Here is a 21,665-nt window from a genome sequence, read left to right as displayed (position 1 = left end):
ATGCACTGAGACTTACACTGTTTACTCAACGTAAAAGCTTCAGGACAATACCAAGTAATATAATGAGGCGTGAACTGAGTATGCCCTCCTTTCTCAAGAATCTGAGCAGCTCCTTTGAAATTCTTGAGAAAGTCAATCTGAGTATCACACTTCTTCCCACACTCGTCATTGCTGTTCGTCCAGAGCTCATACTCAACACGCTCATCAGGATGCGGAACAGACTCAGTCCAGTCTAGCTTCATGTTAACCATATCACCACCTGAAAGCGCAGACTTGATACTGTCTCCCAATGATTTAGTAATGAGAGCAGAAGGAATAGTAATGTTCTGAAGATAGTCCGCATCAGATTTCTCTTCTTCAGGTGTGTCCATTGTAATCAAAGGCTCAGCTTTACTATCAGCCACAAGTATCGCTGCTGCTCCTGCTTGTTGAGCTATCCATGCTTTCAAAGTGAAATAACAATCTGTTCCAAAACCGAATCAAAAAACAGATCTTTCATCAACCCAATTAAGGGAACAACTAAAAAAGGTAAGAACTTTAATACAGAGATCGAAATCGAACCTCCACGATCGATGAGGACAAAAGTGGGTAAACGTCCAGGTTTAGATTTGAAAGAGATATCGAAATCGGTGTAGCTTTTACAAGCTTTCTGATTCGATTTGGGATACACGACGGTGCCGACTAAAGTACCACCGTATTGAGGAACTCCAAAATTCCCAATTGCGCATTCGTAAACACCTTTGATCGATTCGGGTGATGTAACTTTGAGGTTGTTCTTCTCCACGACGAATCTACACAGTGCTAGATTCAAGATCAGAAGAAACGAGAGAGTGAAAAACCCTAGCTTCTCCTTCCCCATGGATTCAAAGTTCCTTCCTTTATAGAACTTAACCCAATTGATTGAAAACAGATAAAGATAAAGATTTTGAATGGATTCAAGGGTTTAGAGCCTAACACTTAAGATCCGAAACCCTATAGAACAAAAGATTTCGAAACCTAATCACGAGGCGAAGTGTACGATGCTTTTTTTTGTCTTTCTTTTGGATTCGTTTAAAAGGAAGTGAACAGTTTTGAGATTTAGGAGTCTTCTAAGTTAAGGAAGATAATGAAGTAATTTATCTAATGGACTTAAAGTATGGTAATTAGGATTAGGTTTCAATTCATGTATGTTAAAAGAATCAATTTATTAATTAATTTAATTTAAGTATGGAGACAGCATGGGTTTATTGAATTGTTCTTCTTTGTCGTTTATGGAATTGTGGATACCAAAAAAGGAGTTGAGCAGAATTGAATAATGTCTTAAGAATAGTAAACGGGAAACACGTGGGTAATCTTTAAACCTGACGGTACTGAAAGAGATAGATCGTGTTTCAGCTTATTTGATGCTTTTAGTTGAGAGGTGGATGGATACACGATACAACCATACGGCCATACCATATGGTCCATATCTATCTTTTTTTGGTGTCAAGTGTAGCTGTGTGTAGTAGTAGGATAAGGCCTTGTTAGATATGGGAGGAAGATATAAAAGAAAATGAAATTATTGTGTTTGTAAGCAGGATAATTATTAGCAAAGATTTGCCTTATTTGGTTTATTATACACTTGCAATAATATTTAGGTATTTGAGCAGTGATACATAGAACAATTTTCCAAATTAATGAGCCAATTATTGCCATTGTATCTGTACATAAGAATCTATGTATGCTTTTGTAGTTTACACACAGATTGTGTACAGATAAAAAAATGAAGTAGGAAGGCTTCATTTCATTTAGCTGTTCTTTTTACAAGAGAGATCCCACTTGGGTCACCACCCCACTCCTCAAATATGACTAGAAGGTTCCCAAACGGCTTTAGCCATGAACGAGGCACATGGTACCTGAAACATTAGTAAGCCAATCATGTGAGAAAATTAGATTTTAGAGCAAAGAAGAAGAAGGTAGGTAATAGGAGAAGAGAAAGATAAGGTATTCTTTTTTTCTTCACCATCTTTGAGAAGGCTCTCCACAATGACTGAGACATTTCTTCTCGTTGTAAATTCCAGCATAGTTGCAACGTCCGCAGTTCCCACGTGCTGTGTACGCAGGCCAGTGGCGTCCAATGTTATGTCCATTTACCCAAATTTGACCTTTCCCCATCGTGTTCATGTCCAAAGCCAATGGTTCGTTGCCTACCGGTGTATCAAAATAAGACTGCACATAGAGACATCAAGAATATGATATGAACACATCTCTCATTCTAGACGTAAAACTAAGTCTAAGATCTATATATATCTCTAAGAAACTGAGAGAATATTTTGTACCTTGTACCAGGTCAAGGGTTGCTTCTTGGCCATGAATGATCCTTCTATCCATTCAACATTAGAACTCCCGGTTGTGGTATGAAGGCTCATAGCTTCACCTTTAGTACCAATCTAGATAAACACATAAAAAAGGGGGAATTAATAAGAAAACACATTAATTTTGTTATTGGTATAAAAGATTCAGTAACTCTTGTTCAAGAGGACCTTGTAGGACCACTTCCATTTAGACATGTCCCATGTTCCGGAGTTAACTCCGTTCAATGTGGCTGGTCCTAGAACACCAGTATTCCAAGTCTCATAATGCACACCAGCGTTCTGCGAAAAAAAAATGAAGACCACAAAACTCATATACAACGTAATCATTCTCAAGCGAACGCAAAAGGTCTCTGAATGGTCAATCAAGAGAAGCTTTTAAGACTCAAACTAACTGGTAATGAAAGTATGTTAACATAAACAAGATCGAAACTAACCGGAAGACCAACTGTAGTACTTAGCAGAGCAAGTTTGTTGATGCCTACATGCAATTTGATCTTTTGACTAAATGTGAGTTTCGAGTTGCTCAGTGCTCCATAGGAAGTTCCTATAACAAAGAAACTGAATGTTTTAAGGTTTTGTTTGAATAGAGAAGAGAGAGATTTTTGACCCTTAAGTTTATTTTTATTTTACCTGAAAGCTGGCCATTAACGAAAACATGAAGAGCATGTCCAGCTGAACAAATCGTAAGGAGAGGATCATCACCAGTCTTCACGAACTTCTCATTAGGACTAATTGTAATGCTAAGTATATTCGCAAAACAACATAAAACATTACCAAGTTTGATCAGTAAATCAGCAAAATATTAATGAGATATCACAAGTCAAAGAGTTAAAAAAATTTTACTCACTCTGTAAGATACCAGAAATAATCTGTTTTATCTCTGGTCATGCTTATTTGTTCCACAAGACCATCTTTAACAAATGTGCCAACGTCATTTGAAGAAGGGATTGCCTCGTTATACGATTTCCACGAAAATCGCGTGCTAGTAGGAACCATCTTCATAAGTATGCTTGGTACACGAATCTATATTACATGATGTACATGCGGAATCAAGAACAAATATCTATGTGTCAAGATCAATAGCATCATCAATTGTCTTAAACTATTTGATAAAAGCCGTATATTAAAAGTATATAATTTGTCAAGTTTTTTTTTTCAAGATTAGGAACTTCAATACAAATCACATATTCAATATTTTCGTTTGAATTGATACCTTGTTCCCCTATTTGAATGCACCGGTTTATCATGTGAAAAGATGGTCCTAAACAATGTAACATAATTATATAAGCTTTTAGTTTATTAACCTTTGCAGTGTTGTGATACTCGGTTTTGCAGTCTGGTAAAATACTAATAGACCAAGGAGGCAAATCATACGGAAATCCCCCAAATATAACTCTTGCCGGATGACTCGTGTCGTAGTTCGAGAGAAATGCAGCACAAGAAGTCTTGGACTTGAACACATGAGCCTGAAAACATTTCAAAAGAAAAGGCCCAAAATAAAATAAAAATGTATGAATCTTTATGCTTCTTATCTTCAGTATTACGTACATTGCATAATTCGTTAAATTCGCATACTTACTTCTTGTTTATCTCCGAGTGATGTGATGGTGGGATCAACAGAGACTAATGCAGGTTCACACATCTTGATGACCTTATGTAACTCTTTTAGGTGACTGTACTTGGGTTCTCTAGGTAATCCTATTCCACACACAATGACACAAATAAGAACAAAAACGTTAGCATAGTAATTAAATCGAATAGACAGGTGAACGCAGGGCAGATCTAGGTTGGTTGAGAGGGGTGCAGTTGCACCAGATGGAATATAAAAAATGTTTGATTTTCTATTAAACTTGCTAACTTTAGTGGTCTAGTGGTAATGGATGCACCACTAAGATCAAGAGGTAAGCAGTTCAAATCCCATCTATAACAAGCTTTTGTTTTTTTTGCATCCCATCAAAATTTTGGCTGGATCCGCCACTGGGTGAACGTGATTAATTACCATATTCATCGAGAGGAGCATCGTAGTCATAGCTTGTGGCGATGAAAACACCAGCTGTTCTATCAAAGTTGGTCCCTCCATAATACTGTCACAGCGCATTGTCTTATTTAAATCTTAAACCATAATTTAATTGTATTTTATTTTAAAAATTTAAATAAACTTAATAAACTTACCATATAATAGTTCATAAAAGAACCACCGTTATGTATGAAACGAGCCACAGAGAACGCAATGTCTTCGACTGGTCTGTTTGGTATTGCACCTCCAAATTCCGTGAACCTGAAAATCATCACAAAAAGAATTGATGTACAAAGAAACGAGAAAGATGATGTACATAACTTTAATACAGCCATGTGACGTACCAACCAGTCCAGTTCTCAGTCCACAACTTCGGCTTATTGACTGAGTTTGGCTTGAAACCCTCACAATAAAACCCATTGCATGTGTCTATCTGTTGTATAATTTTTACACCCACGTTACACAAACTTCGTAAAATTGTGAAAGTTAAACAAGTTGAATGGATTCTTTTTGTTTTTTGGCCGGCGTGGCCGCGTGGCCACATGCAATTTAAACGGAAAAATACATCAAAGGCAATCAAATCAAAGGGGAAAACGATATTTCATTGTAACTATATAGCGATAAGACAACAATATCTAAGAAGAAGAAGAAAGTTTTTACTTCAAGAAAAATAAAGGCCAAACAAAAATTCAAAAGTTAACCCACTAATGACAAAAGAATAATAATACTATAAATATACAAAGTTCTTCTCTCTAAGAATATCTAATTGCCGTCTTGCCGACATAAGAAAAGTTATATCTAATAATAATGTATAACGCTATCCGGCCAACTTAAATGTAACCGGCTATTTTCTCAACAAACTACAAATTAAACTGATAAATGGAACAAAATTAATAGGTTAACAAAAAGCAGAATGCAAACTAAAATAGAAACTCTACCAAACTCAACCATACAAAATTTTAGCATTAAATTAAATTAATTAGTATGCTATCTAAACCAAGTTTAACCAAAACCAAAACGGGACATCCTAATCAAGGTAAATAATAGAGAGAAAGGAAAAGAGAAACATACAATCGGGTAAGGAGCATCCTCTTGCTTGCACATTATCCATGGGACACCTGTGGACAGTCCCAATGCCATTTCAGCTGTCCATTTTGAGTATGCCTTTCCTGCTGCTCCCATCTCCCATTGCATTGGTCCATACTCATTCTCTATCTGTCCAATTTTTTGCATTCACATTATTATAGTTTTACTATCAATTTAAAACAAATAGGCAAAGAAAACACAACCTGTGAGAGAATGATGGGTCCTCCTTGAGTCTGAAACAGCTTTTCTTCTTTCATCATATCCACAATCTTCTTTGTGAATTTTTGCATTGCAATCTTTTCCATTGTCGCATCAAGTTACAATTTTGTCAATCAGAAACGACTGAAAACATAAAAGTGGAAATTAATTATTTTTACAATTCTTTACCTTGAAAGGTTCATTATCTGTTCTGAAAACTATACCCGGGACATATTTGAGCCAAACCGGAAATCCCCTGTAAAAAAAATCATAAATCTTTTATAAATTTATAAAGTCATATATTCGAAAGAAGAAAAAAATATTCTAAAATGCAAAACTTTTGTTTATTATATTTACCCAAAATTCCACTCAGCACAAACGTATGGACCAATTCTTAGATCAAGATATAGACCAGCTTGATGCACCAGCTTGGTGAATTTAACAAGATCATACCTATCCTCAAAATAATACTGGAGCAATCACAAATATACAGAGCATTAAGATTTTATATGACTTATGAGTCAAGTGAGACAATTGTTTAATTCCTTTAACTTACATTTCCAGGAGAAGGTTCATGTCCACTCCAGAAAACGTAAGTTTGTATAACATCCAAACCTCCTTCTTTGGCCTTGTGTATAAGATCAGGCCACATCTGCATAAACAGAACATCTACAAGTTTTTTACTTTTAACTTATTCTTTACAAACAAATGTAACTGTGCGATGAAATTGCCTAGACTATATAAGCAACATACAGAAAGATAGATAACAAAAACAAATGTTCATAAAATCAAAGCAAGCATTCAGAAATTTTATAATTCACAACCATAAAAGTTTGCATGTAGATATATAAATAAACTGTTTATATATATGTTATTAGTTAATATATAAATTAGAGATTACGTACCTCAGGAGTGCTTCTTGGATAGTGAATAGAACCAGAGAGAAGGATCCTTCTCTGTCCATTGATGATCAAAGCTTTATGATCATAAGTGACCACTGCTTCAGTTGAGTAAATCAATGATGAAAAACACAGAATTGCCAGAAAAATCCATGCTTTATCCCTAAAATGCATACCCATTTTTTTCTATGTTTTCTTTGTTTCTTTATAGAAACTGGTAAAGAAGATTCTTGCTGAAAATATCAGCTCTATCTGTGATTGGAATGAATGAGGATCTAGAAGCTGTGTGTGTACAGATATGTAAAGGCTGACACTTATGCCACTGTGCATATAGATAGATTATTGAATGCGTATGAAAATGAGGTAATTATTATGGGACCCTGACCTCTCTCTGCTTTTTGAGCGGATGACATTAAAACTTTTATGCCCTACCAATTTAGGATTTTTCATATCCTTTCTACAGTATTTCTTTTGGGTCAGATTATATAGTATTATTTTCTTAATTAATCTTTCTTTGATTAATTTTTATTTTAATCTAACTTTTCGTGTTCACCTCTTTAACCATTATTTATATTTTAATGTATTTAAAAGACATGTAATAATTTGTTTTTTGGTCTCGGAAAATTATGCAAGCTAATTAAAAGTGGTGAACTCCACTTCTAGATATTTTTATGACAAGTAGTGATTTTCGAATATGGTGCGGTGACATCACATTATCAATCTCTAGTCCAGACTTAAAAGAAAAATACTACACATTAAACCAAATACATATAGACGACACCTTAAACATAACCATGTATGTTTGTATATGAAAAGTTAATCGAATAAGAAAACCTCTGACAAAATGGGATACTGAGTGCAAGTTGCGTGGTCCGTAACTCTAAGTAGGTCAACGTATTGAAGTTGACAAAGTAATTGCAAGATAGATGATAGAAACCTATAGGTTCCCGGAAAATTAATACTGTGCTGTTATATGCTGTATAAATAGTAATTTTGTTTTCCTTCTGATTTAATTGTAAATTGCATTAACAAATAGGGTTGAGTTTGGTTTGCTCAGACAATTCTACCTATATTCTAGTTTAATTATATTTTACATATTAATTAACGTCAAACTATGTAAATGTTGATCATAATTGAAAAAAAAACGAGGAAAAAAGTTATACTATCGGCTAAGTCATGCCGACAATCAGCTCACTAAGATAGCTGTATCAGACTATCAACAAAACAGATTTCTGATAATTGATGGTTTTAAAATGTAAAATCACCTCATTCGGGTTTTGTTAAAATAAAGTTCATCGGAAGCAAATCGGACAACTCATCATGTGCATGTGGTATATTTAATAGATCGAATGTTAATGCACTGTGTCTTGTGAAACCAACGAATGTCTTTAGTATATATATCTGTATCGTTATAATTCAAGGATAAGAACAGAACTGACCAGACATAACATTTTCTTTAATTTATTAGGACATGTTTTCAACAAGAAAAGCTTTAGCTAGGGTACTTTCGTCTACCGGAAAGGAATTAATGGTTAAGTAAACATTCACCAATGTCTAACAATTAGCTACGTACATACATAAGCTACTTATTTTTATCACTCGGTAGCTAGATACTTGGATGCATCAATACATCATGCTCAGCTCATGCATACATGCTACACCGCACATATTTATTCGATATATTGTACATGCACATATTTATTTTTTTGGAAAAAAAATGTTCAGCTACACGAAATATAGCTCAATACATAGTCACACATCCCAACTTTAAAAATGTATTGTCAACTATATCAAGTAAATGTATTACATGGTGACATATACCAACTATATGATGATATGTACTCAATATCACGATCATTTTATTCTAGTACACCGTTTATCATAATCCGTCGTTGACCAGATTTGACCGCCATTGACCATGTTTAACCGGCATTAACCAACAAATTTTTCAAATTTTTTTTTAATTTTTTATAGTATTAGAAACGAAAAAATAAAACTGTTTTATAGATTAACAAAATATTTATATTCGTTATAAAGATATATTTTATATTTGTTAATACAATCAATTTTATAATAGTTTTTTTCAATTGTAAAACTTAAGTATAAATAAATTAAAAATCATTGATAAATATTTCAGATTTTACAACTTTTATTTTACCACATATCCTACTATATTAATTGAGAAGTACAATATGAAACTAACCTTATAATTTTTCTGCATATGTTGTGATCTGAATGTTTATAAATGAAGATATATTACTCAAACTATGAAGAAAAAAATGTGTGTTTTAATGTTAATATTGTAATTCTTTGGTAATACATTTTTAAAGTTGGGATGTGTGGTCATGTATTAAAATAAATATTAAAATAAAAGAATTATAATATTATAGTATTTTAATTTGGTTAATGTATATTACAGGTTTATAGTGTTTGTTTGTTGTATTTGCATCATTATCTTGTGAAATATGTTAAAGTAATTATAATATTGTAATTGTGAGAAAATAAAATTTATTAATTTATCAACTACATAAATTTAGTTTTACCAATCCACCGATGTGGAACATTAAAACACACATTTTTTTCTTCATAGATAGAGTAATATATTTTCGTTTTAAAAATTCAAATCACAACATATGCAAAAAAAATTATAAGGTTAGTTTCATATTATACTTCTCAATTAATATAGTAGGGTATGTGGTAAAATAAAAGTTGTAATATATGAAAATTTTATCAATGATTTTTAATTTATTTATAGTTAAATTTTACAATTGAAAAAACTATTATAAGATTTATTGCATTAACAAATATAAAATATATCTTTATAATGGATATAATTACTAAAAGGCCATAAATTACTCTATAAAACAATTTTAGTTTTTTTGTTTCTAATACTATAATAAAATAATTTTTTTTTTTAATTTGTTGGTCAACGACTGTCAACGGCGGTCAAACCTGACCAACGCTGGATTCTGACAAATGGTGTACTGGAATAAAATGTTCGTGATGTTAAGCATATGTCATCATATAGTTGGTATATGTGACTATGCGAATACATTTACTTGGGAGGGTGTATTGAACTTGATATTTTAGAAGATTTGGTGGGATTTTAATATTTTAGAATTTTGAGAGATTTGAGTGTATTTTAGGAGATTTGTGGTTATTTGTTAGATTAGGAAAAATGATTTGTGATTTGCTGAGATTTTATAATTGAATTTTGGATGATTTTAGGATATTTAAAATAAAATATAAGGAGAGCATCGTTATTATATGTGATTTGTTCTCTTGTTTTTTTTTTCTGTTTCAACGTCACGGGGAACGATTTTAAAGTCTTGAAGAGAAAAGTGAACAAGCTAAATGTTCTAGTCTAAACATATATATGATCAACCAATATATCTAGTCTACTGACGCATACTTATGATAGCGACAGACGAGACAGTTATGAATTGGAATGGAATCATTACTACTGCATCTGTTTTGTGGTAACAATGTAAATCTTTGAGCTGGCAAATTTGAGTGCATCTGAAACTCCTGGATAGAATGTGCATATATAGTATACGCCATATATCAAAGCTAAATGTGCAAGAAAATTTGGAACCTTGACTTAATTGTTTGTACAATATCCCTCTCAAACTTGTTTTTCCTAGTAGTCTTTGATGTAATTTAAAATTAAATTTTTAATATAACCTTAGCATTTGGGATCTCTCTTTGAAGCATGAAAATACAAGCATTCACGATCTCAATATCATCACTACTCAACTTCTCAGGCCAAGCTTTCATATTAGCACCGCAGCACCACCAACAATGATTATCGAATTCTAACTATCCGACTGAAACATGACCACGACGTGTCCCGTTGGCCCATCATTCACAGATGTCACGTAATTCAGATGAACCCGGGAACACCAACGCCTCGGCAATAAGCTTCCCATACACATCCTCACCCAAACGACCAACGAAGTAAGTAGGATACGCCGCCTGGTTTGCGCCTTCTTGTCCGGCGAGCGTTTGCCCTGTCTTGGCCGAGATCGTTTTCCCTTCCTTGGACAATCTCTCGATCTCCACATAGATGTCGATCGGCGTTTTCATATCCCACTGCCGGACGTGAGAGACGACGAGAGAGAGAGAAAACATAAAAATTATGCAATTGGTTTCGTACTCCTTTTTTATTTTTTTTGTTTGAAATCCTTTAAAATCTCACCTTTGAGGGTGTGATTTTATCACTCATATTTTTCAACAAAAATGTTTTAAAAATCTCGTAAAATCACTTAAAATTCTTTTTTTAAAAAAATTTGTGATATTTTGAATAACAGTAGATTTTTAGTGAGACTTATAAATTAATAATTCAATAATAGGTGATTGTGAATGATTTTAAATGATTTTTATAAATGTCAAATTCAATAACACTAGATTTTAAAAGATTTTTAAGAATCACCAATTAGATAACAGGAATTTTAAGAATACTCTAAAATCTTATAAAATATTTAGTTCAATACATCCCTTTGTGTAATTGGCAATACATTTTTAAAATTGCGATGTGTGGCATCTTTTTAAAAATATTTAGACCATCTTTTTTCCTATTTTTTTGTTATATGTTTTCAAATGAAAGCATTTTATCTATGTATATGTCTATATGATATATAATTCATTTTGCATCCGTATATTACAAACAGTACGTAACAAATTTTCGTTTTCTACCAAAGAATTCCGTTTACATTTTCTATTTGTCTATATAACTTAAAGTTTAATTATAAGAAATTAGAAATATATTATCTTTTTAATTATTATTATTAAATGTTTAACCAAAATTAATGAGTTGGGCTTAAATAAGGTCCAAAAAGTTTGGGTTACAAAGCTGATATCTCCTTTTTATGGCTGGTGGTTATTTTAGTTTGTGGACTGGTGAATTTAATGGGCCCATGGGCTGTCAGATAGCCCAAGGTCATAGCTACCCTGCGCATTATATTGCAAATGTCACTAATCAATCAAGGCAAGCAAATCAAAATTTTTACTTTCGAATTTTGGACCCCTCAATCCATTAATCTTTTGTGTTTCACTTAATGTGTCCAATGGTGTGAATCCTCTGTATTTTACTTAAACATGTACAAAAAATAAGAAAGGTGGAGTGAAACTGTGGTATATCATCACTATATGCTATTTTGATTTCAATATCCGAAAAGAAAAGTAGAAAAAGTCTACCGACGTCCGTACACGGCTTATCTAAAATACGTAACACATAATAAAGCATATTTATTCATAATTTGGAATTAGGAAAGGATCCATATAGCATATTCGTTAGGAGTTAGGACCATATAATAAAACTAATTAGCAACGTGGCCAGAGATAATGACATGATGATTCATGTTTGTACATCTTCGCACGTTCCGATCCATCAGATTGATTACTTGTTCTACTCTTTCTCGTTTTCCTCACTTGTTCATTGTTAGACACGTGTCCGGTGCCCCCAGCCATTGTGGATATATATATATACTCGCCGTTGATAACGAAACATTTTGACACATTTTTCTTTTGCCTAGAATAATTACATCAAATATACAAAGCTCAATATAACTAATTAAAGCAATGAAATTAATTGGAAATGTGGAAATGGGGTTGAACCTGTATTTTAAGACCATTTCCAATGGTTTTCTCTATTTTTTTTCCTATATAATAGACATCTTTATAAAGAGATGAGTTTTAGGGTTTAGGGTTTACTCCAACCCACTTCTATTCTCACTTCTAAAATAGAGTTTCTCTATTTATAGAGAAACCCTTTATAGAAAAAAATAGAGTTCCTCTATAAATAGAAAAAAAAATAGTAATATCTATTTAAAAAATGAAAATAAAGGTGGATTGAAGTAAAATTTACCTATATTATAGAGAATTTCTATTATAGAGGAAAAAATAAAAGACTATTGGAGATGCTCTAACATATACCTATGATAAAACTGATTTGTTTTTTTCTATTTTTGTTTTGGGCGGAAAAAACTGACTAATCTTAAATATTAGTAAATGGAATTGTGGCATGACGAGTCTTAACACGGATTTCCACTAAGTTAAGATTTTAATGTCGACCAACAAAAAAAAAACAGTATAGTAAAGTCTAATAGGACAACGATTTATGTAGGATGGTACCATATCACTCGGTTGTCGTATCTGAGGCTTCTTGCTCTATATCTTACTGGCCGACGTTGAAACTGATAATAATGTTCCTAATAATGGACCCCTTTCTTTTTTTCTTTTCTTTCTTTTGTAGTTACAAATACTTGAGTAGATATTGTGTTTCATTTTATATCTTCTACGCAAAGTTCTATATACTGTGTTGCAAACTTAATGAACATCCCAACGTATATAATTTCTTCACATCGGCAAAATTTATCTGCTAATTACTGTCTCAACGATCATAATTATTTGGCCTATCGATAAAATGTTCACGGACGACACTATCTTAAAACCTTCACTTAAAGCATCTCATCTTTGTCCAAAAAAAAAAAAAAGCATCTCATCTATGTTTACTTTCTTGGGTCCCAGTTCTTTAAGGTTACGAAAACCGTATAACTAAAAATTTCAAGCATTGACTTTATGTTCTTCGTTAAATAATACTACCAAATAGATAAAGAAATCTGGAAGCAAAACTCACAAAAAGTATATAAAAAGGGAAATGAAGTAACTTGACGCGATGGCTAACGCGAGATGTATAACAGTATAAACACACCTGAAAACGTCCACCGAACTCTTCAATATTAATCAACTCTTCTTCACCAAACTTTACCTCTTTCAAACATTAATTAAGATGAAACTTCTTGGTCTCTTTCTTTGTTTTACTCTCTTGTTCCTTTGTCCGTTCATATCTCAAGCTGATGAGCCGGAACTTAAACGCGAGCCACCTCGTCCCATCGTCTTCGTCCCTCATGACCGCTCCAAATCCGATCCACAACAGGTTCTTTGATTTAAACTCTATTTCTCTATATATTTTTTCAATTCAAAAGTATTCCCTGTGTTATTAATTTATAATATTTTCATCTTCGGTTTGTTATGAAAGGTAAGATGTACAGTATAGTCCTTAATTAAGGACAATGTATAAATGTATTCAGATAGATTGAGTGATGGATTCCTTTCCCTATAACCCACTTTTTGTTGATTGTATCATAGTTTTTTTTTTGTTTTGTTTTTACTAATCTAGATATATATCATATTTGATATATTAAAGGTGCACGTATCATTGGCGGGTAAGGACCACATGAGAGTAACATTTATAACGGAAGACAAGAAGGTGGAGTCGGTGGTGGATTACGGTAAACAACCAGGAAAGTACGTCGGAAAAGCCACCGGAGAAAGCACTTCTTACAAATACTTTTTCTACAAATCCGGAAAAATCCACCACGTCAAGATCGGACCTCTCCAACCCAACACCATTTACTACTACCGTTGTGGTGGCAACGGTCCTGAATTTTCTTTTAAGACTCCTCCGTCAACTTTTCCGGTCGAGTTCGCAATCGTAGGTAAATTACTTCAAAGACTCTAACGCACAAAACACTCAATCCATGACATGTTGGGTTGGATCGGATTATTTTCACGCAAATATTCTATATGTTGGGTTCTGGTTCAAACGAGTTAATTAAGTACCAAATTTTCATGTCAAATTAATGAAATATGTTTTCTTTTTAATGAAATATCGAAGGGGACCTAGGCCAAACCGGATGGACAGATGCAACATTATCTCAGATAAAGAAGCAAGACTACGACGTCTTTCTACTTCCTGGCGACCTCTCCTACGCTGACACTCACCAGCCACTTTGGGACTCTTTTGGTCGCTTGGTGGAGCCACTCGCGAGCAAGCGTCCTTGGATGGTTACTGAAGGAAACCACGAGATCGAATTCTTCCCAATCATTGAACACACAACCTTCAAGTCATACAATGCCCGGTGGAAAATGCCTTACACCGAGAGCCTCTCTGACTCCAACCTGTACTACTCTTTTGACGTGGCCGGTGTCCACACGGTTATGCTCGGTTCTTATACCGACTTTGACTCTGATTCCGATCAGTATCAATGGCTCAAGGCCGATCTAGCAAAGGTTAGTTTGTAAATAATGCACCTTACGTTGGCGAAGTGCTTAACACATAATCATTTCATCCCGTTCACATTAAAAAAAGTTCGTTCTCAAGTTATTTTTTTAATTAAAACACAAACGGCTTTCGAGTTCTTTGTAGAGATCTTTTGTTTATTGGTAAATAAATTTGACATGAAAAAGAAAGCCGAAAGAATTTGTAACAAAGTAAGGGATAAACCATATTATAAAACTTTACGTAATAGTTAAAAATTTCTATCAATTCTTGACAATAGGGGTTTTTTCTATTCTTGTGTATTTTTAAAAGGTTGACCGTAAAACAACGCCGTGGGTGGTGGTGTTGCTGCACGCTCCGTGGTACAACACAAACGAGGCACATGAAGGTGAAGGAGAGAGCATGAGGGAAGCTATGGAGTCTTTGCTCTTTAGTGCTCGAGTTGACGTCGTCTTTTCCGGCCATGTTCATGCTTACGAACGTTTCGTAAGTCCTCAATCTTCGTTAATCTCTTTATATTATTAATTTATGTTTTAAGACTTCATTAAGTCATTGTTAATGTACCATTTAAGGGTAATTGATGTCAAATTGTGATAAACGCAGAAACGTGTATATAATAACAGGGCCGACCCATGTGGGCCTATATACATTACCATCGGTGACGGAGGCAACCGAGAAGGTCTTGCATTATCGTAAGTCACCTCTCATTATATATCTAAATATAGTTTCATACTTTCTCACCAAGTAAAAGGTTTTTTGTTTTAATAAATTTGTATTATTTTAAATGAATTTCTCAATATGTTTCTTCTTTTCATATAACTTGAATAATAGGTTCAAGAGGCCTCCTTCACCTTTATCCGTATACCGTGAATCGAGTTTCGGACATGGGAGATTGAAGGTTATGGACGGGAAACGAGCACATTGGTCGTGGCATAGAAACAATGACTCGAACTCACTTCTTGCTGATGAATTCTGGCTTGAGAGTCTTAGCACATCATCGTTATGTTGGCCTTCGAGTAGTTCCAAAGATGAGCTATAAATCATCATCCCAAAAAGAAAAAAGGTTTTAGACTTCTTCTGTTCATTGGATCGCTTGTAGAAAAGCAAGGAACTACAAGTACTCACTTTCTTAGAAATTTTATTATCTTGGACAATATTTTTTTGTCTTGAAGGATGTATTGGGAGTTTCTCTTCAAGGACTTTGTGCTTTTTGTTTTAGTATTCAACATGGTTTAGTTGTAGGATTGATGAATGCTTGTCTGATATACACTTACATATTCTATCAATAAGAATGTTCTTGTACACAAATGAATTATTCGCAACATTGAGAAAAGTCTACTAAAAACATATAAAATAAAAGAACTGACAAAGTCTAATATATATCGTACAATGCACTATGTCGGATGGTTCCAAACCACCCGTATGTGGCCATGAATCGTATTTACCCACTCACCAAACAGACTTGGCAATTTAAATTTGGACCCATTTCGTCTTTTCTTCTTTTTTTTTTGTACTAAACAAATTTTTTTGACAATCTTAATATTTTAACAAAAGGATCCATAATCTAAAGCACCTTTGCCTCCTTTAATTTTTAGTTTTTTTTAAATGTCGTATTTATTATTTTTGGTCTTTGACCAAACACTAATTTGTGCAAATGTAATGGTTTCCCTTACAATACTACTTATCAGAATAACCTATAATTTATTTAAGGACTTTGTGGGTCAAGCACTTTTTTTAATTTGTTTTCTTATAAACAGTCGGAAGATGAATAATCTACGTACAAGCTATTTAAACTTNAAAAAAAAAAAAAAAAAAAAAAAAACAACAACAACAACAAACAAACTGTGTGACTTGTCGAGTTGTATAAACAAACTTGAAACATCCATCGATCTCTTCAAATATTTGATCAATCCGTCACAACTTCTTCTCCTTCAGCTTCATCACCATCTACTCTTTCAAATTTAAGAAGATGAAAATTTTTGGTCTTTTAATTAGCTTAATTACTCTCTTCTTCTTTTCTCCGTTTGTATGTCAAGCTAACTATGATTCGAACTTCACCCGCCAGCCGCCTCGTCCCCTCTTCATTGTCTCGCACGGGCGTCCAAAATTCCATCCTCAACAGGTTCATCAAATTCTCTCAATGTCCTCTTTATTGCATTTATACGAGCGAACCATTTGAAACCTACAGGTTCTGCTGCCAATGCATGGCCTATCTCTTGCGTCCATGATAGGACATAAAATTTGCCTCTAAAATTAGTTTCTCTTGTTCACCAAAAATAAAGTTGTCTATTGGTTTAACGTTGCATTGATCATATATATTAATTATAGGTGCACGTATCATTGGCGGGTAAAGACCACATGAGGGTAACATACATTACAGACGACAAGCATGTGGCATCGATGGTGGAGTATGGTAAACGTCCGAAAAAGTACGACAGAAAAACCTCCGGAGAATCCACTTCTTACAGATTCTTCTTCTACAGTTCCGGAAAGATCCACCATGTCAAGATTGGTCCTCTTCAACCCAACACCAAATACTATTACCGTTGCGGAGGCCACGGTGACGAATATTCTTTCAAAACCCCTCCATCCAAATTTCCTATAGAATTCGCTGTAGCTGGTAATAGTTCCTTCTCTAACTGTGTCTTCTCTTCATTTTCTCACTGTTTTGTCATTGATTGGGGTTCGATATTTTTAAGACTGGTGTATAGGATGTCCCTTTGGAACGTGGAAGGTCTAATTGCCTATGTGGCCGTTGACCGCTGATTGGTCCATATAGTCGTATGATCGATCGGACAGGCCGAATCTGATCATAAATTGTTATAATCAATTAATCATATTTTAATTAGTTCAAATGAATTATCAGAGACGGTCCATAGAGATTATTAGTCTATATATAGGAATAATTCGACCTATATAACCAAATATTTGAAACTTCATGCTTATTAAAAGATTTAAAACTGGACTAACTATCTTTATACAATAGCATGCAAACCGTGCGGGAAGTAATTACATGTATTCCACTTTTTATACATGTCCACAACTTTGCCGTTGGAGTTTGTTTGTTTTTAAGTATACGCCAAATATAATCTCAAGCTTTTATAGTTTTATACACGTCTCATCTTTTTCTTCTATCTATTGTTGATTGTCCGTGCATGTTGGTTTTAACTCAAATGTTAGTAGTGGGGTTGAGTTGATGATATTTTTTTACATGAATGTGATTCCTAAAGTTAACACTAATAATGATTACTTACGAAAAAACCGGTTATTGATGGGAAAATGAAGGTGACCTAGGCCAAACCGATTGGACAATACGGACGTTAGATCAGATGATGAAACGGGATTTTGATGTCTTCCTACTTCCCGGTGACCTCTCCTACGCAGACACCCACCAGCCACTTTGGGACTCCTTTGGCCGCCTCTTAGAGACACTGGCTAGCACCCGCCCATGGATGGTCACGGAGGGAAACCACGAGATCGAGTCTTTCCCGATAGAAGAACACATAAGCTTCAAGTCATATAATGCGCGATGGCTCATGCCTCACGCTGAGAGCCTCTCTCGCTCCAATCTTTACTATTCTTTTGATGTAGCCGGCGTTCACACGGTTATGCTTGGTTCTTACACCCCCTTTGACTCCCACTCCGATCAGTATAAGTGGCTCCATGCTGATTTAAAAAAGGTAACTAGTTGGGATATACATGAACTTTTCGCTATTTGTTTATAACAAATCAACATTATTGCGAAATTCACATAGCAGAAACTACCAAGAAGACTAGTCTGGATTTTGACATGAGATCACTATATATTAGTTCTTGAAAAAATCTTAACTTGAATTCAACTGTTCTCTAGTTCTTGTGAAGTATATTTTTTTTGTGTGTGTGTGAGGGAGGTTGACCGTAAAAAGACGCCGTGGTTGGTGGTGGTGATGCACGCACCATGGTACAGCACAAACAAGGCGCATTATGGTTCCGGAGAAAAAATGAGAAAGGCCCTGGAGAGTTTGCTCTATCGTGCTCAAGTAGATATCGTTTTTGCCGGCCACGTTCATACCTACGAACGTTTCGTAAGTACCTCCCATCTTCATTAAATTATTCTAAATTTTAATGGCTAGAACTAAATGAAGTAAATATTGTCAGTTACATATGTTTCCACTTAAATTTAGTTTTACGTAATGAATTTATGTATGATTCTATCTAGTTGAATAATTTTAGTGGTTTACTGTTCTAGGAATCATGTGAACTATACTTGCATGCATATATGCCGTTTCTCAAAATTATACGATTACGTATTGTTACCATATTATGTAGGAATTTTTTTTCGTAATTACTAATTATTATCTCTTTTTTTTTTGTTTTGTTTACGTACTGTATATCTTTTGATATTCATGCTTAGTTGTTTTTATTAATTTGCAAATTATGGACAATGCAGAAGCGGGTATACAACAAGAAGGCCGACCCATGTGGACCAATGTACATAACCATCGGTGACGGAGGCAACCTAGAAGGTCTTGCTTTACGGTATGTCACCTCCCACTAATAATTACTAATCTTTTTTTTTTTGTCACAACTGAAATTATATTGGTAGAGAAGATATGGGTTACAATAATTACTAATCTAAGTTATACACTATGTTTTTCCACCCAATTAAAAATTGTTTTGGTTAATTTAAAACTGATTTGTATAAACAAAAAAATAATAATAATAAACAGGTTCCATAAGCCACAGTCACCTTTGTCGGCATTCCGTGAATCGAGTTTTGGACATGGGAGATTAAAAATCATAGACAATAAACGAGCACATTGGTCGTGGCATAGAAACAACGACGAGATGTCAGTTATTGCCGATGAATTATCTTTTGAAAGCCCTAGAGCATCATCCCATTGTCGATCGAAATCGTTTTAGAACGTGAGCTCTAAAATCCACCCATACTCCTATTATCTTTCTTGGGTTGTGATGTGAATAAAAAACTTTGTACACGCAAAAAGCTACACAATAAAATAAAATAAAAAAATGAAAAAGCCAACGCGAATAACTTTTATTTCTTTCAGAGAGAGAAGGAAAAAAAAAGAACAGGAGAAATTAAAATTAAGGAAAGCGAAAGCGTCTCCATCCTAAAACCACATGACACGTGTCCATTTTGATTGATAATATTTTAAAAATACATAAAAATCTTATACAATAATATATGTATAAAAACCCAATCGAACGGCTGAGATCAAATCAACACCATCGGGTTATATTTTGTTTGTCTCGGGAGGAAGGAGGGAGCGGAGGCGGAGCCAAAACGCGTTTTGGGGAAAGACCGGAGGGAGGAAAAGTCAACGCATCGCAAACGAACGGTTCAGATCTCATCTCAAATCTTCTGAAGCTTGGCTGCTTTAACCAACGGATTCGCTTTAGCGATCTCTTCACGACCGGCGGATTTGAAATCGTAAGTGCATCCGTGTACCTCCGGGTACCTATGAGCACCGCAAAACGTCGTACCGCACCGGCACTTGAATCCTGTTAACCCGACCCGTTTCCTACACGTCGTGCACCGGTTCGGAGTCTGTTGTGGTTTTTTCTCCGGTATGTCTAGCTTGGGTGAAGGATTTTGGAGAAGAGGAGGGATGATGATGATCTGAGGAGAAGAAGAAGAGACGGAGGCGATCTCTTCCGATGGTGATGATGACGATGACGACGGAGGTGAAACGGAGAGAGGAGAAGAATCGACGGTGGATTTGTTGATGGAGGAGGAGGAGGAGGAGGATTGTTGTTGTTGTTTGAGGCAGAGATCGCCGTAACAATTGGAACAAAGATTCATGGTGGCGGAGCTGCCGAGGAAGCCACAGTTGTTAACACAGAGACGGTTGCTTTCTGGTGTTTGACATCGATGCTCTTCCGCCATAGATCTTTAGTATCGTCGCTCGTTGAAATATTTAAAAATAAATATCTGTAAAAAAACGTTAAAAAGATTTGATTAGTTTAACAAATCTACAGAATTTATAAAAAGACGAGAAACAGAAAAAAACGAACCGGTTCTGGTCACCGAGAAAAGATAAAGTTTCCTCTGTTTTCTCTCGGCAACCAAAAGAAGGAAAAAAAAAAAAAAAACAGAAATGAAACAAAGATAGATGGGAAAAAGTTTTATCAAAAAGAAAGAGAAGAGAGAGAGAGAGAGAGAGGTGAGAAAAAGAAGGAGATGAGGAGAGAGAGAGAGAGAGCTTTACCTGTTCTTGAGAGAAGAGAAGAGAAGATTCAGTGATCGATGATGAAACTATTGGGAAGAGAAAAATATTAAGTTATAAACAGAGAGAGAGAGAAGGAAACAACGGCGAATAGAGAGAGACGACGACGACGCAGACGCTGCTTGCTGAAAAAGTTAAATAGCAAAAAATTATTAACGGTTTTTTTTTATATTTTTATTTTTTTCAGTTATTTTATTAACTAAATGTAAGTTTGGAACTATAATCTAATTAGTGGTTGTAATGAAAAACTAATTATATATTATTACACGTAATGAAATTGCACTATTGGGAAACAATCATATCTTTTTATATTTTTTTGACTGATTTTTAAATGTCGTCATGTTGGTGTCATTTTATTATTATTATTTTTTTTCGTATTACTAGCTAGTATATACAGTATTCTGGTTTTACTTTTACGGTTGATTTTTCATTTTCTACAAACAAAAATAAATGCTCTTTTCCCTACAAGAGAAAAAAAAAAGAAAGAAAACTCAATTATATATGGGGTCAAACCTTCGGACCGTGTGAGAGTCATAACGTGTTTGATAATATACCTTTGTAAGAAGAAGAAGAAGAAGAGGAACCCCCCACTTGAGATCTTACCAATCGTCGTCTCTAGTAGTATTAGATTTTTTTTTTTTCTTCTTTTCGGTTGGGAAACAAAGTTGGACGGTTGAGTAGTATTTTTGATCATGTCTGTAAGGTTATTATTAAATCCTCTAATAATGATCAATTTGATACTTTGGAAGTGGGGAAATGATGTACGCAAGCCGTTGATTGGGTTTGGTTAATTACGATTTAAAATATCACAAGATAATTGTTTTTTTTTTTTTTTTTTTTTTA

General features: G+C 34.3%; 5 protein-coding genes across 7 annotated transcripts; 2 read left to right on the top strand and 3 right to left on the bottom strand.

Moving 5' to 3' along the window:
- Nucleotides 6–1,104, bottom strand: LOC109133341 (vacuolar-sorting receptor 1-like; the record flags this gene model as incomplete). The annotated part of the gene is made up of 2 exons (XM_019246368.1): nt 562–1,104; nt 6–463 (listed from the first exon to the last, which is right to left on the bottom strand). Coding segments are annotated over exons 1-2 (756 nt in total), but the record flags the coding sequence as incomplete, so codon positions are not given.
- LOC104791541 (beta-galactosidase 2) lies at nt 1,629–6,885 on the bottom strand. 2 transcript variants are annotated; one of them, XM_010517455.2, is made up of 18 exons: nt 6,540–6,885; nt 6,191–6,286; nt 5,992–6,104; nt 5,824–5,890; nt 5,640–5,732; nt 5,422–5,565; nt 4,695–4,783; nt 4,506–4,611; nt 4,333–4,417; nt 3,913–4,031; nt 3,638–3,799; nt 3,181–3,356; nt 2,964–3,073; nt 2,768–2,877; nt 2,502–2,612; nt 2,298–2,408; nt 1,982–2,187; nt 1,629–1,874 (listed from the first exon to the last, which is right to left on the bottom strand). In XM_010517455.2, the coding sequence occupies exons 1-18, from the start codon at nt 6,711–6,713 to the stop codon at nt 1,763–1,765; spliced, it is 2,184 nt and encodes a 727-aa protein (XP_010515757.1). In that variant the 5' UTR covers nt 6,714–6,885; the 3' UTR covers nt 1,629–1,762. The 2 variants fall into 2 exon arrangements, with proteins under 2 accessions (XP_010515757.1, XP_010515759.1); XM_010517457.1 differs by lacking the exons at nt 6,191–6,286; nt 6,540–6,885 and having other exon boundaries at nt 5,640–5,778; nt 5,859–5,890; nt 5,992–6,040.
- LOC104791540 (purple acid phosphatase 22-like) lies at nt 13,215–15,907 on the top strand. The gene is made up of 6 exons (XM_010517454.2): nt 13,215–13,470; nt 13,741–14,032; nt 14,212–14,606; nt 14,908–15,081; nt 15,199–15,287; nt 15,427–15,907. The coding sequence occupies exons 1-6, from the start codon at nt 13,324–13,326 to the stop codon at nt 15,632–15,634; spliced, it is 1,305 nt and encodes a 434-aa protein (XP_010515756.1). The 5' UTR covers nt 13,215–13,323; the 3' UTR covers nt 15,635–15,907.
- Nucleotides 17,928–19,497, top strand: LOC104791539 (purple acid phosphatase 21-like). Its single transcript, XM_019246367.1, has 4 exons — nt 17,928–18,275; nt 18,486–18,659; nt 19,025–19,113; nt 19,305–19,497. The coding sequence occupies exons 1-4, from the start codon at nt 17,928–17,930 to the stop codon at nt 19,495–19,497; spliced, it is 804 nt and encodes a 267-aa protein (XP_019101912.1).
- Nucleotides 19,612–20,949, bottom strand: LOC104791537 (zinc finger A20 and AN1 domain-containing stress-associated protein 6-like). Of its 2 annotated transcripts, none has more exons than XM_010517451.1 (2): nt 20,805–20,949; nt 19,612–20,527 (listed from the first exon to the last, which is right to left on the bottom strand). In XM_010517451.1, the coding sequence occupies exon 2, from the start codon at nt 20,480–20,482 to the stop codon at nt 19,949–19,951; it is 534 nt and encodes a 177-aa protein (XP_010515753.1). In that variant the 5' UTR covers nt 20,483–20,527; nt 20,805–20,949; the 3' UTR covers nt 19,612–19,948. The 2 variants fall into 2 exon arrangements, with proteins under 2 accessions (XP_010515753.1, XP_010515754.1); XM_010517452.1 differs by lacking the exon at nt 20,805–20,949 and adding an exon at nt 20,611–20,713.

Source organism: Camelina sativa, chromosome 6, assembly GCF_000633955.1.
Source record: "Camelina sativa cultivar DH55 chromosome 6, Cs, whole genome shotgun sequence".
NCBI lineage: Eukaryota > Viridiplantae > Streptophyta > Magnoliopsida > Brassicales > Brassicaceae > Camelina > Camelina sativa.
Note: the sequence above shows the minus strand (reverse complement) of the source record. Positions and strands in the feature narration are given on the sequence as shown.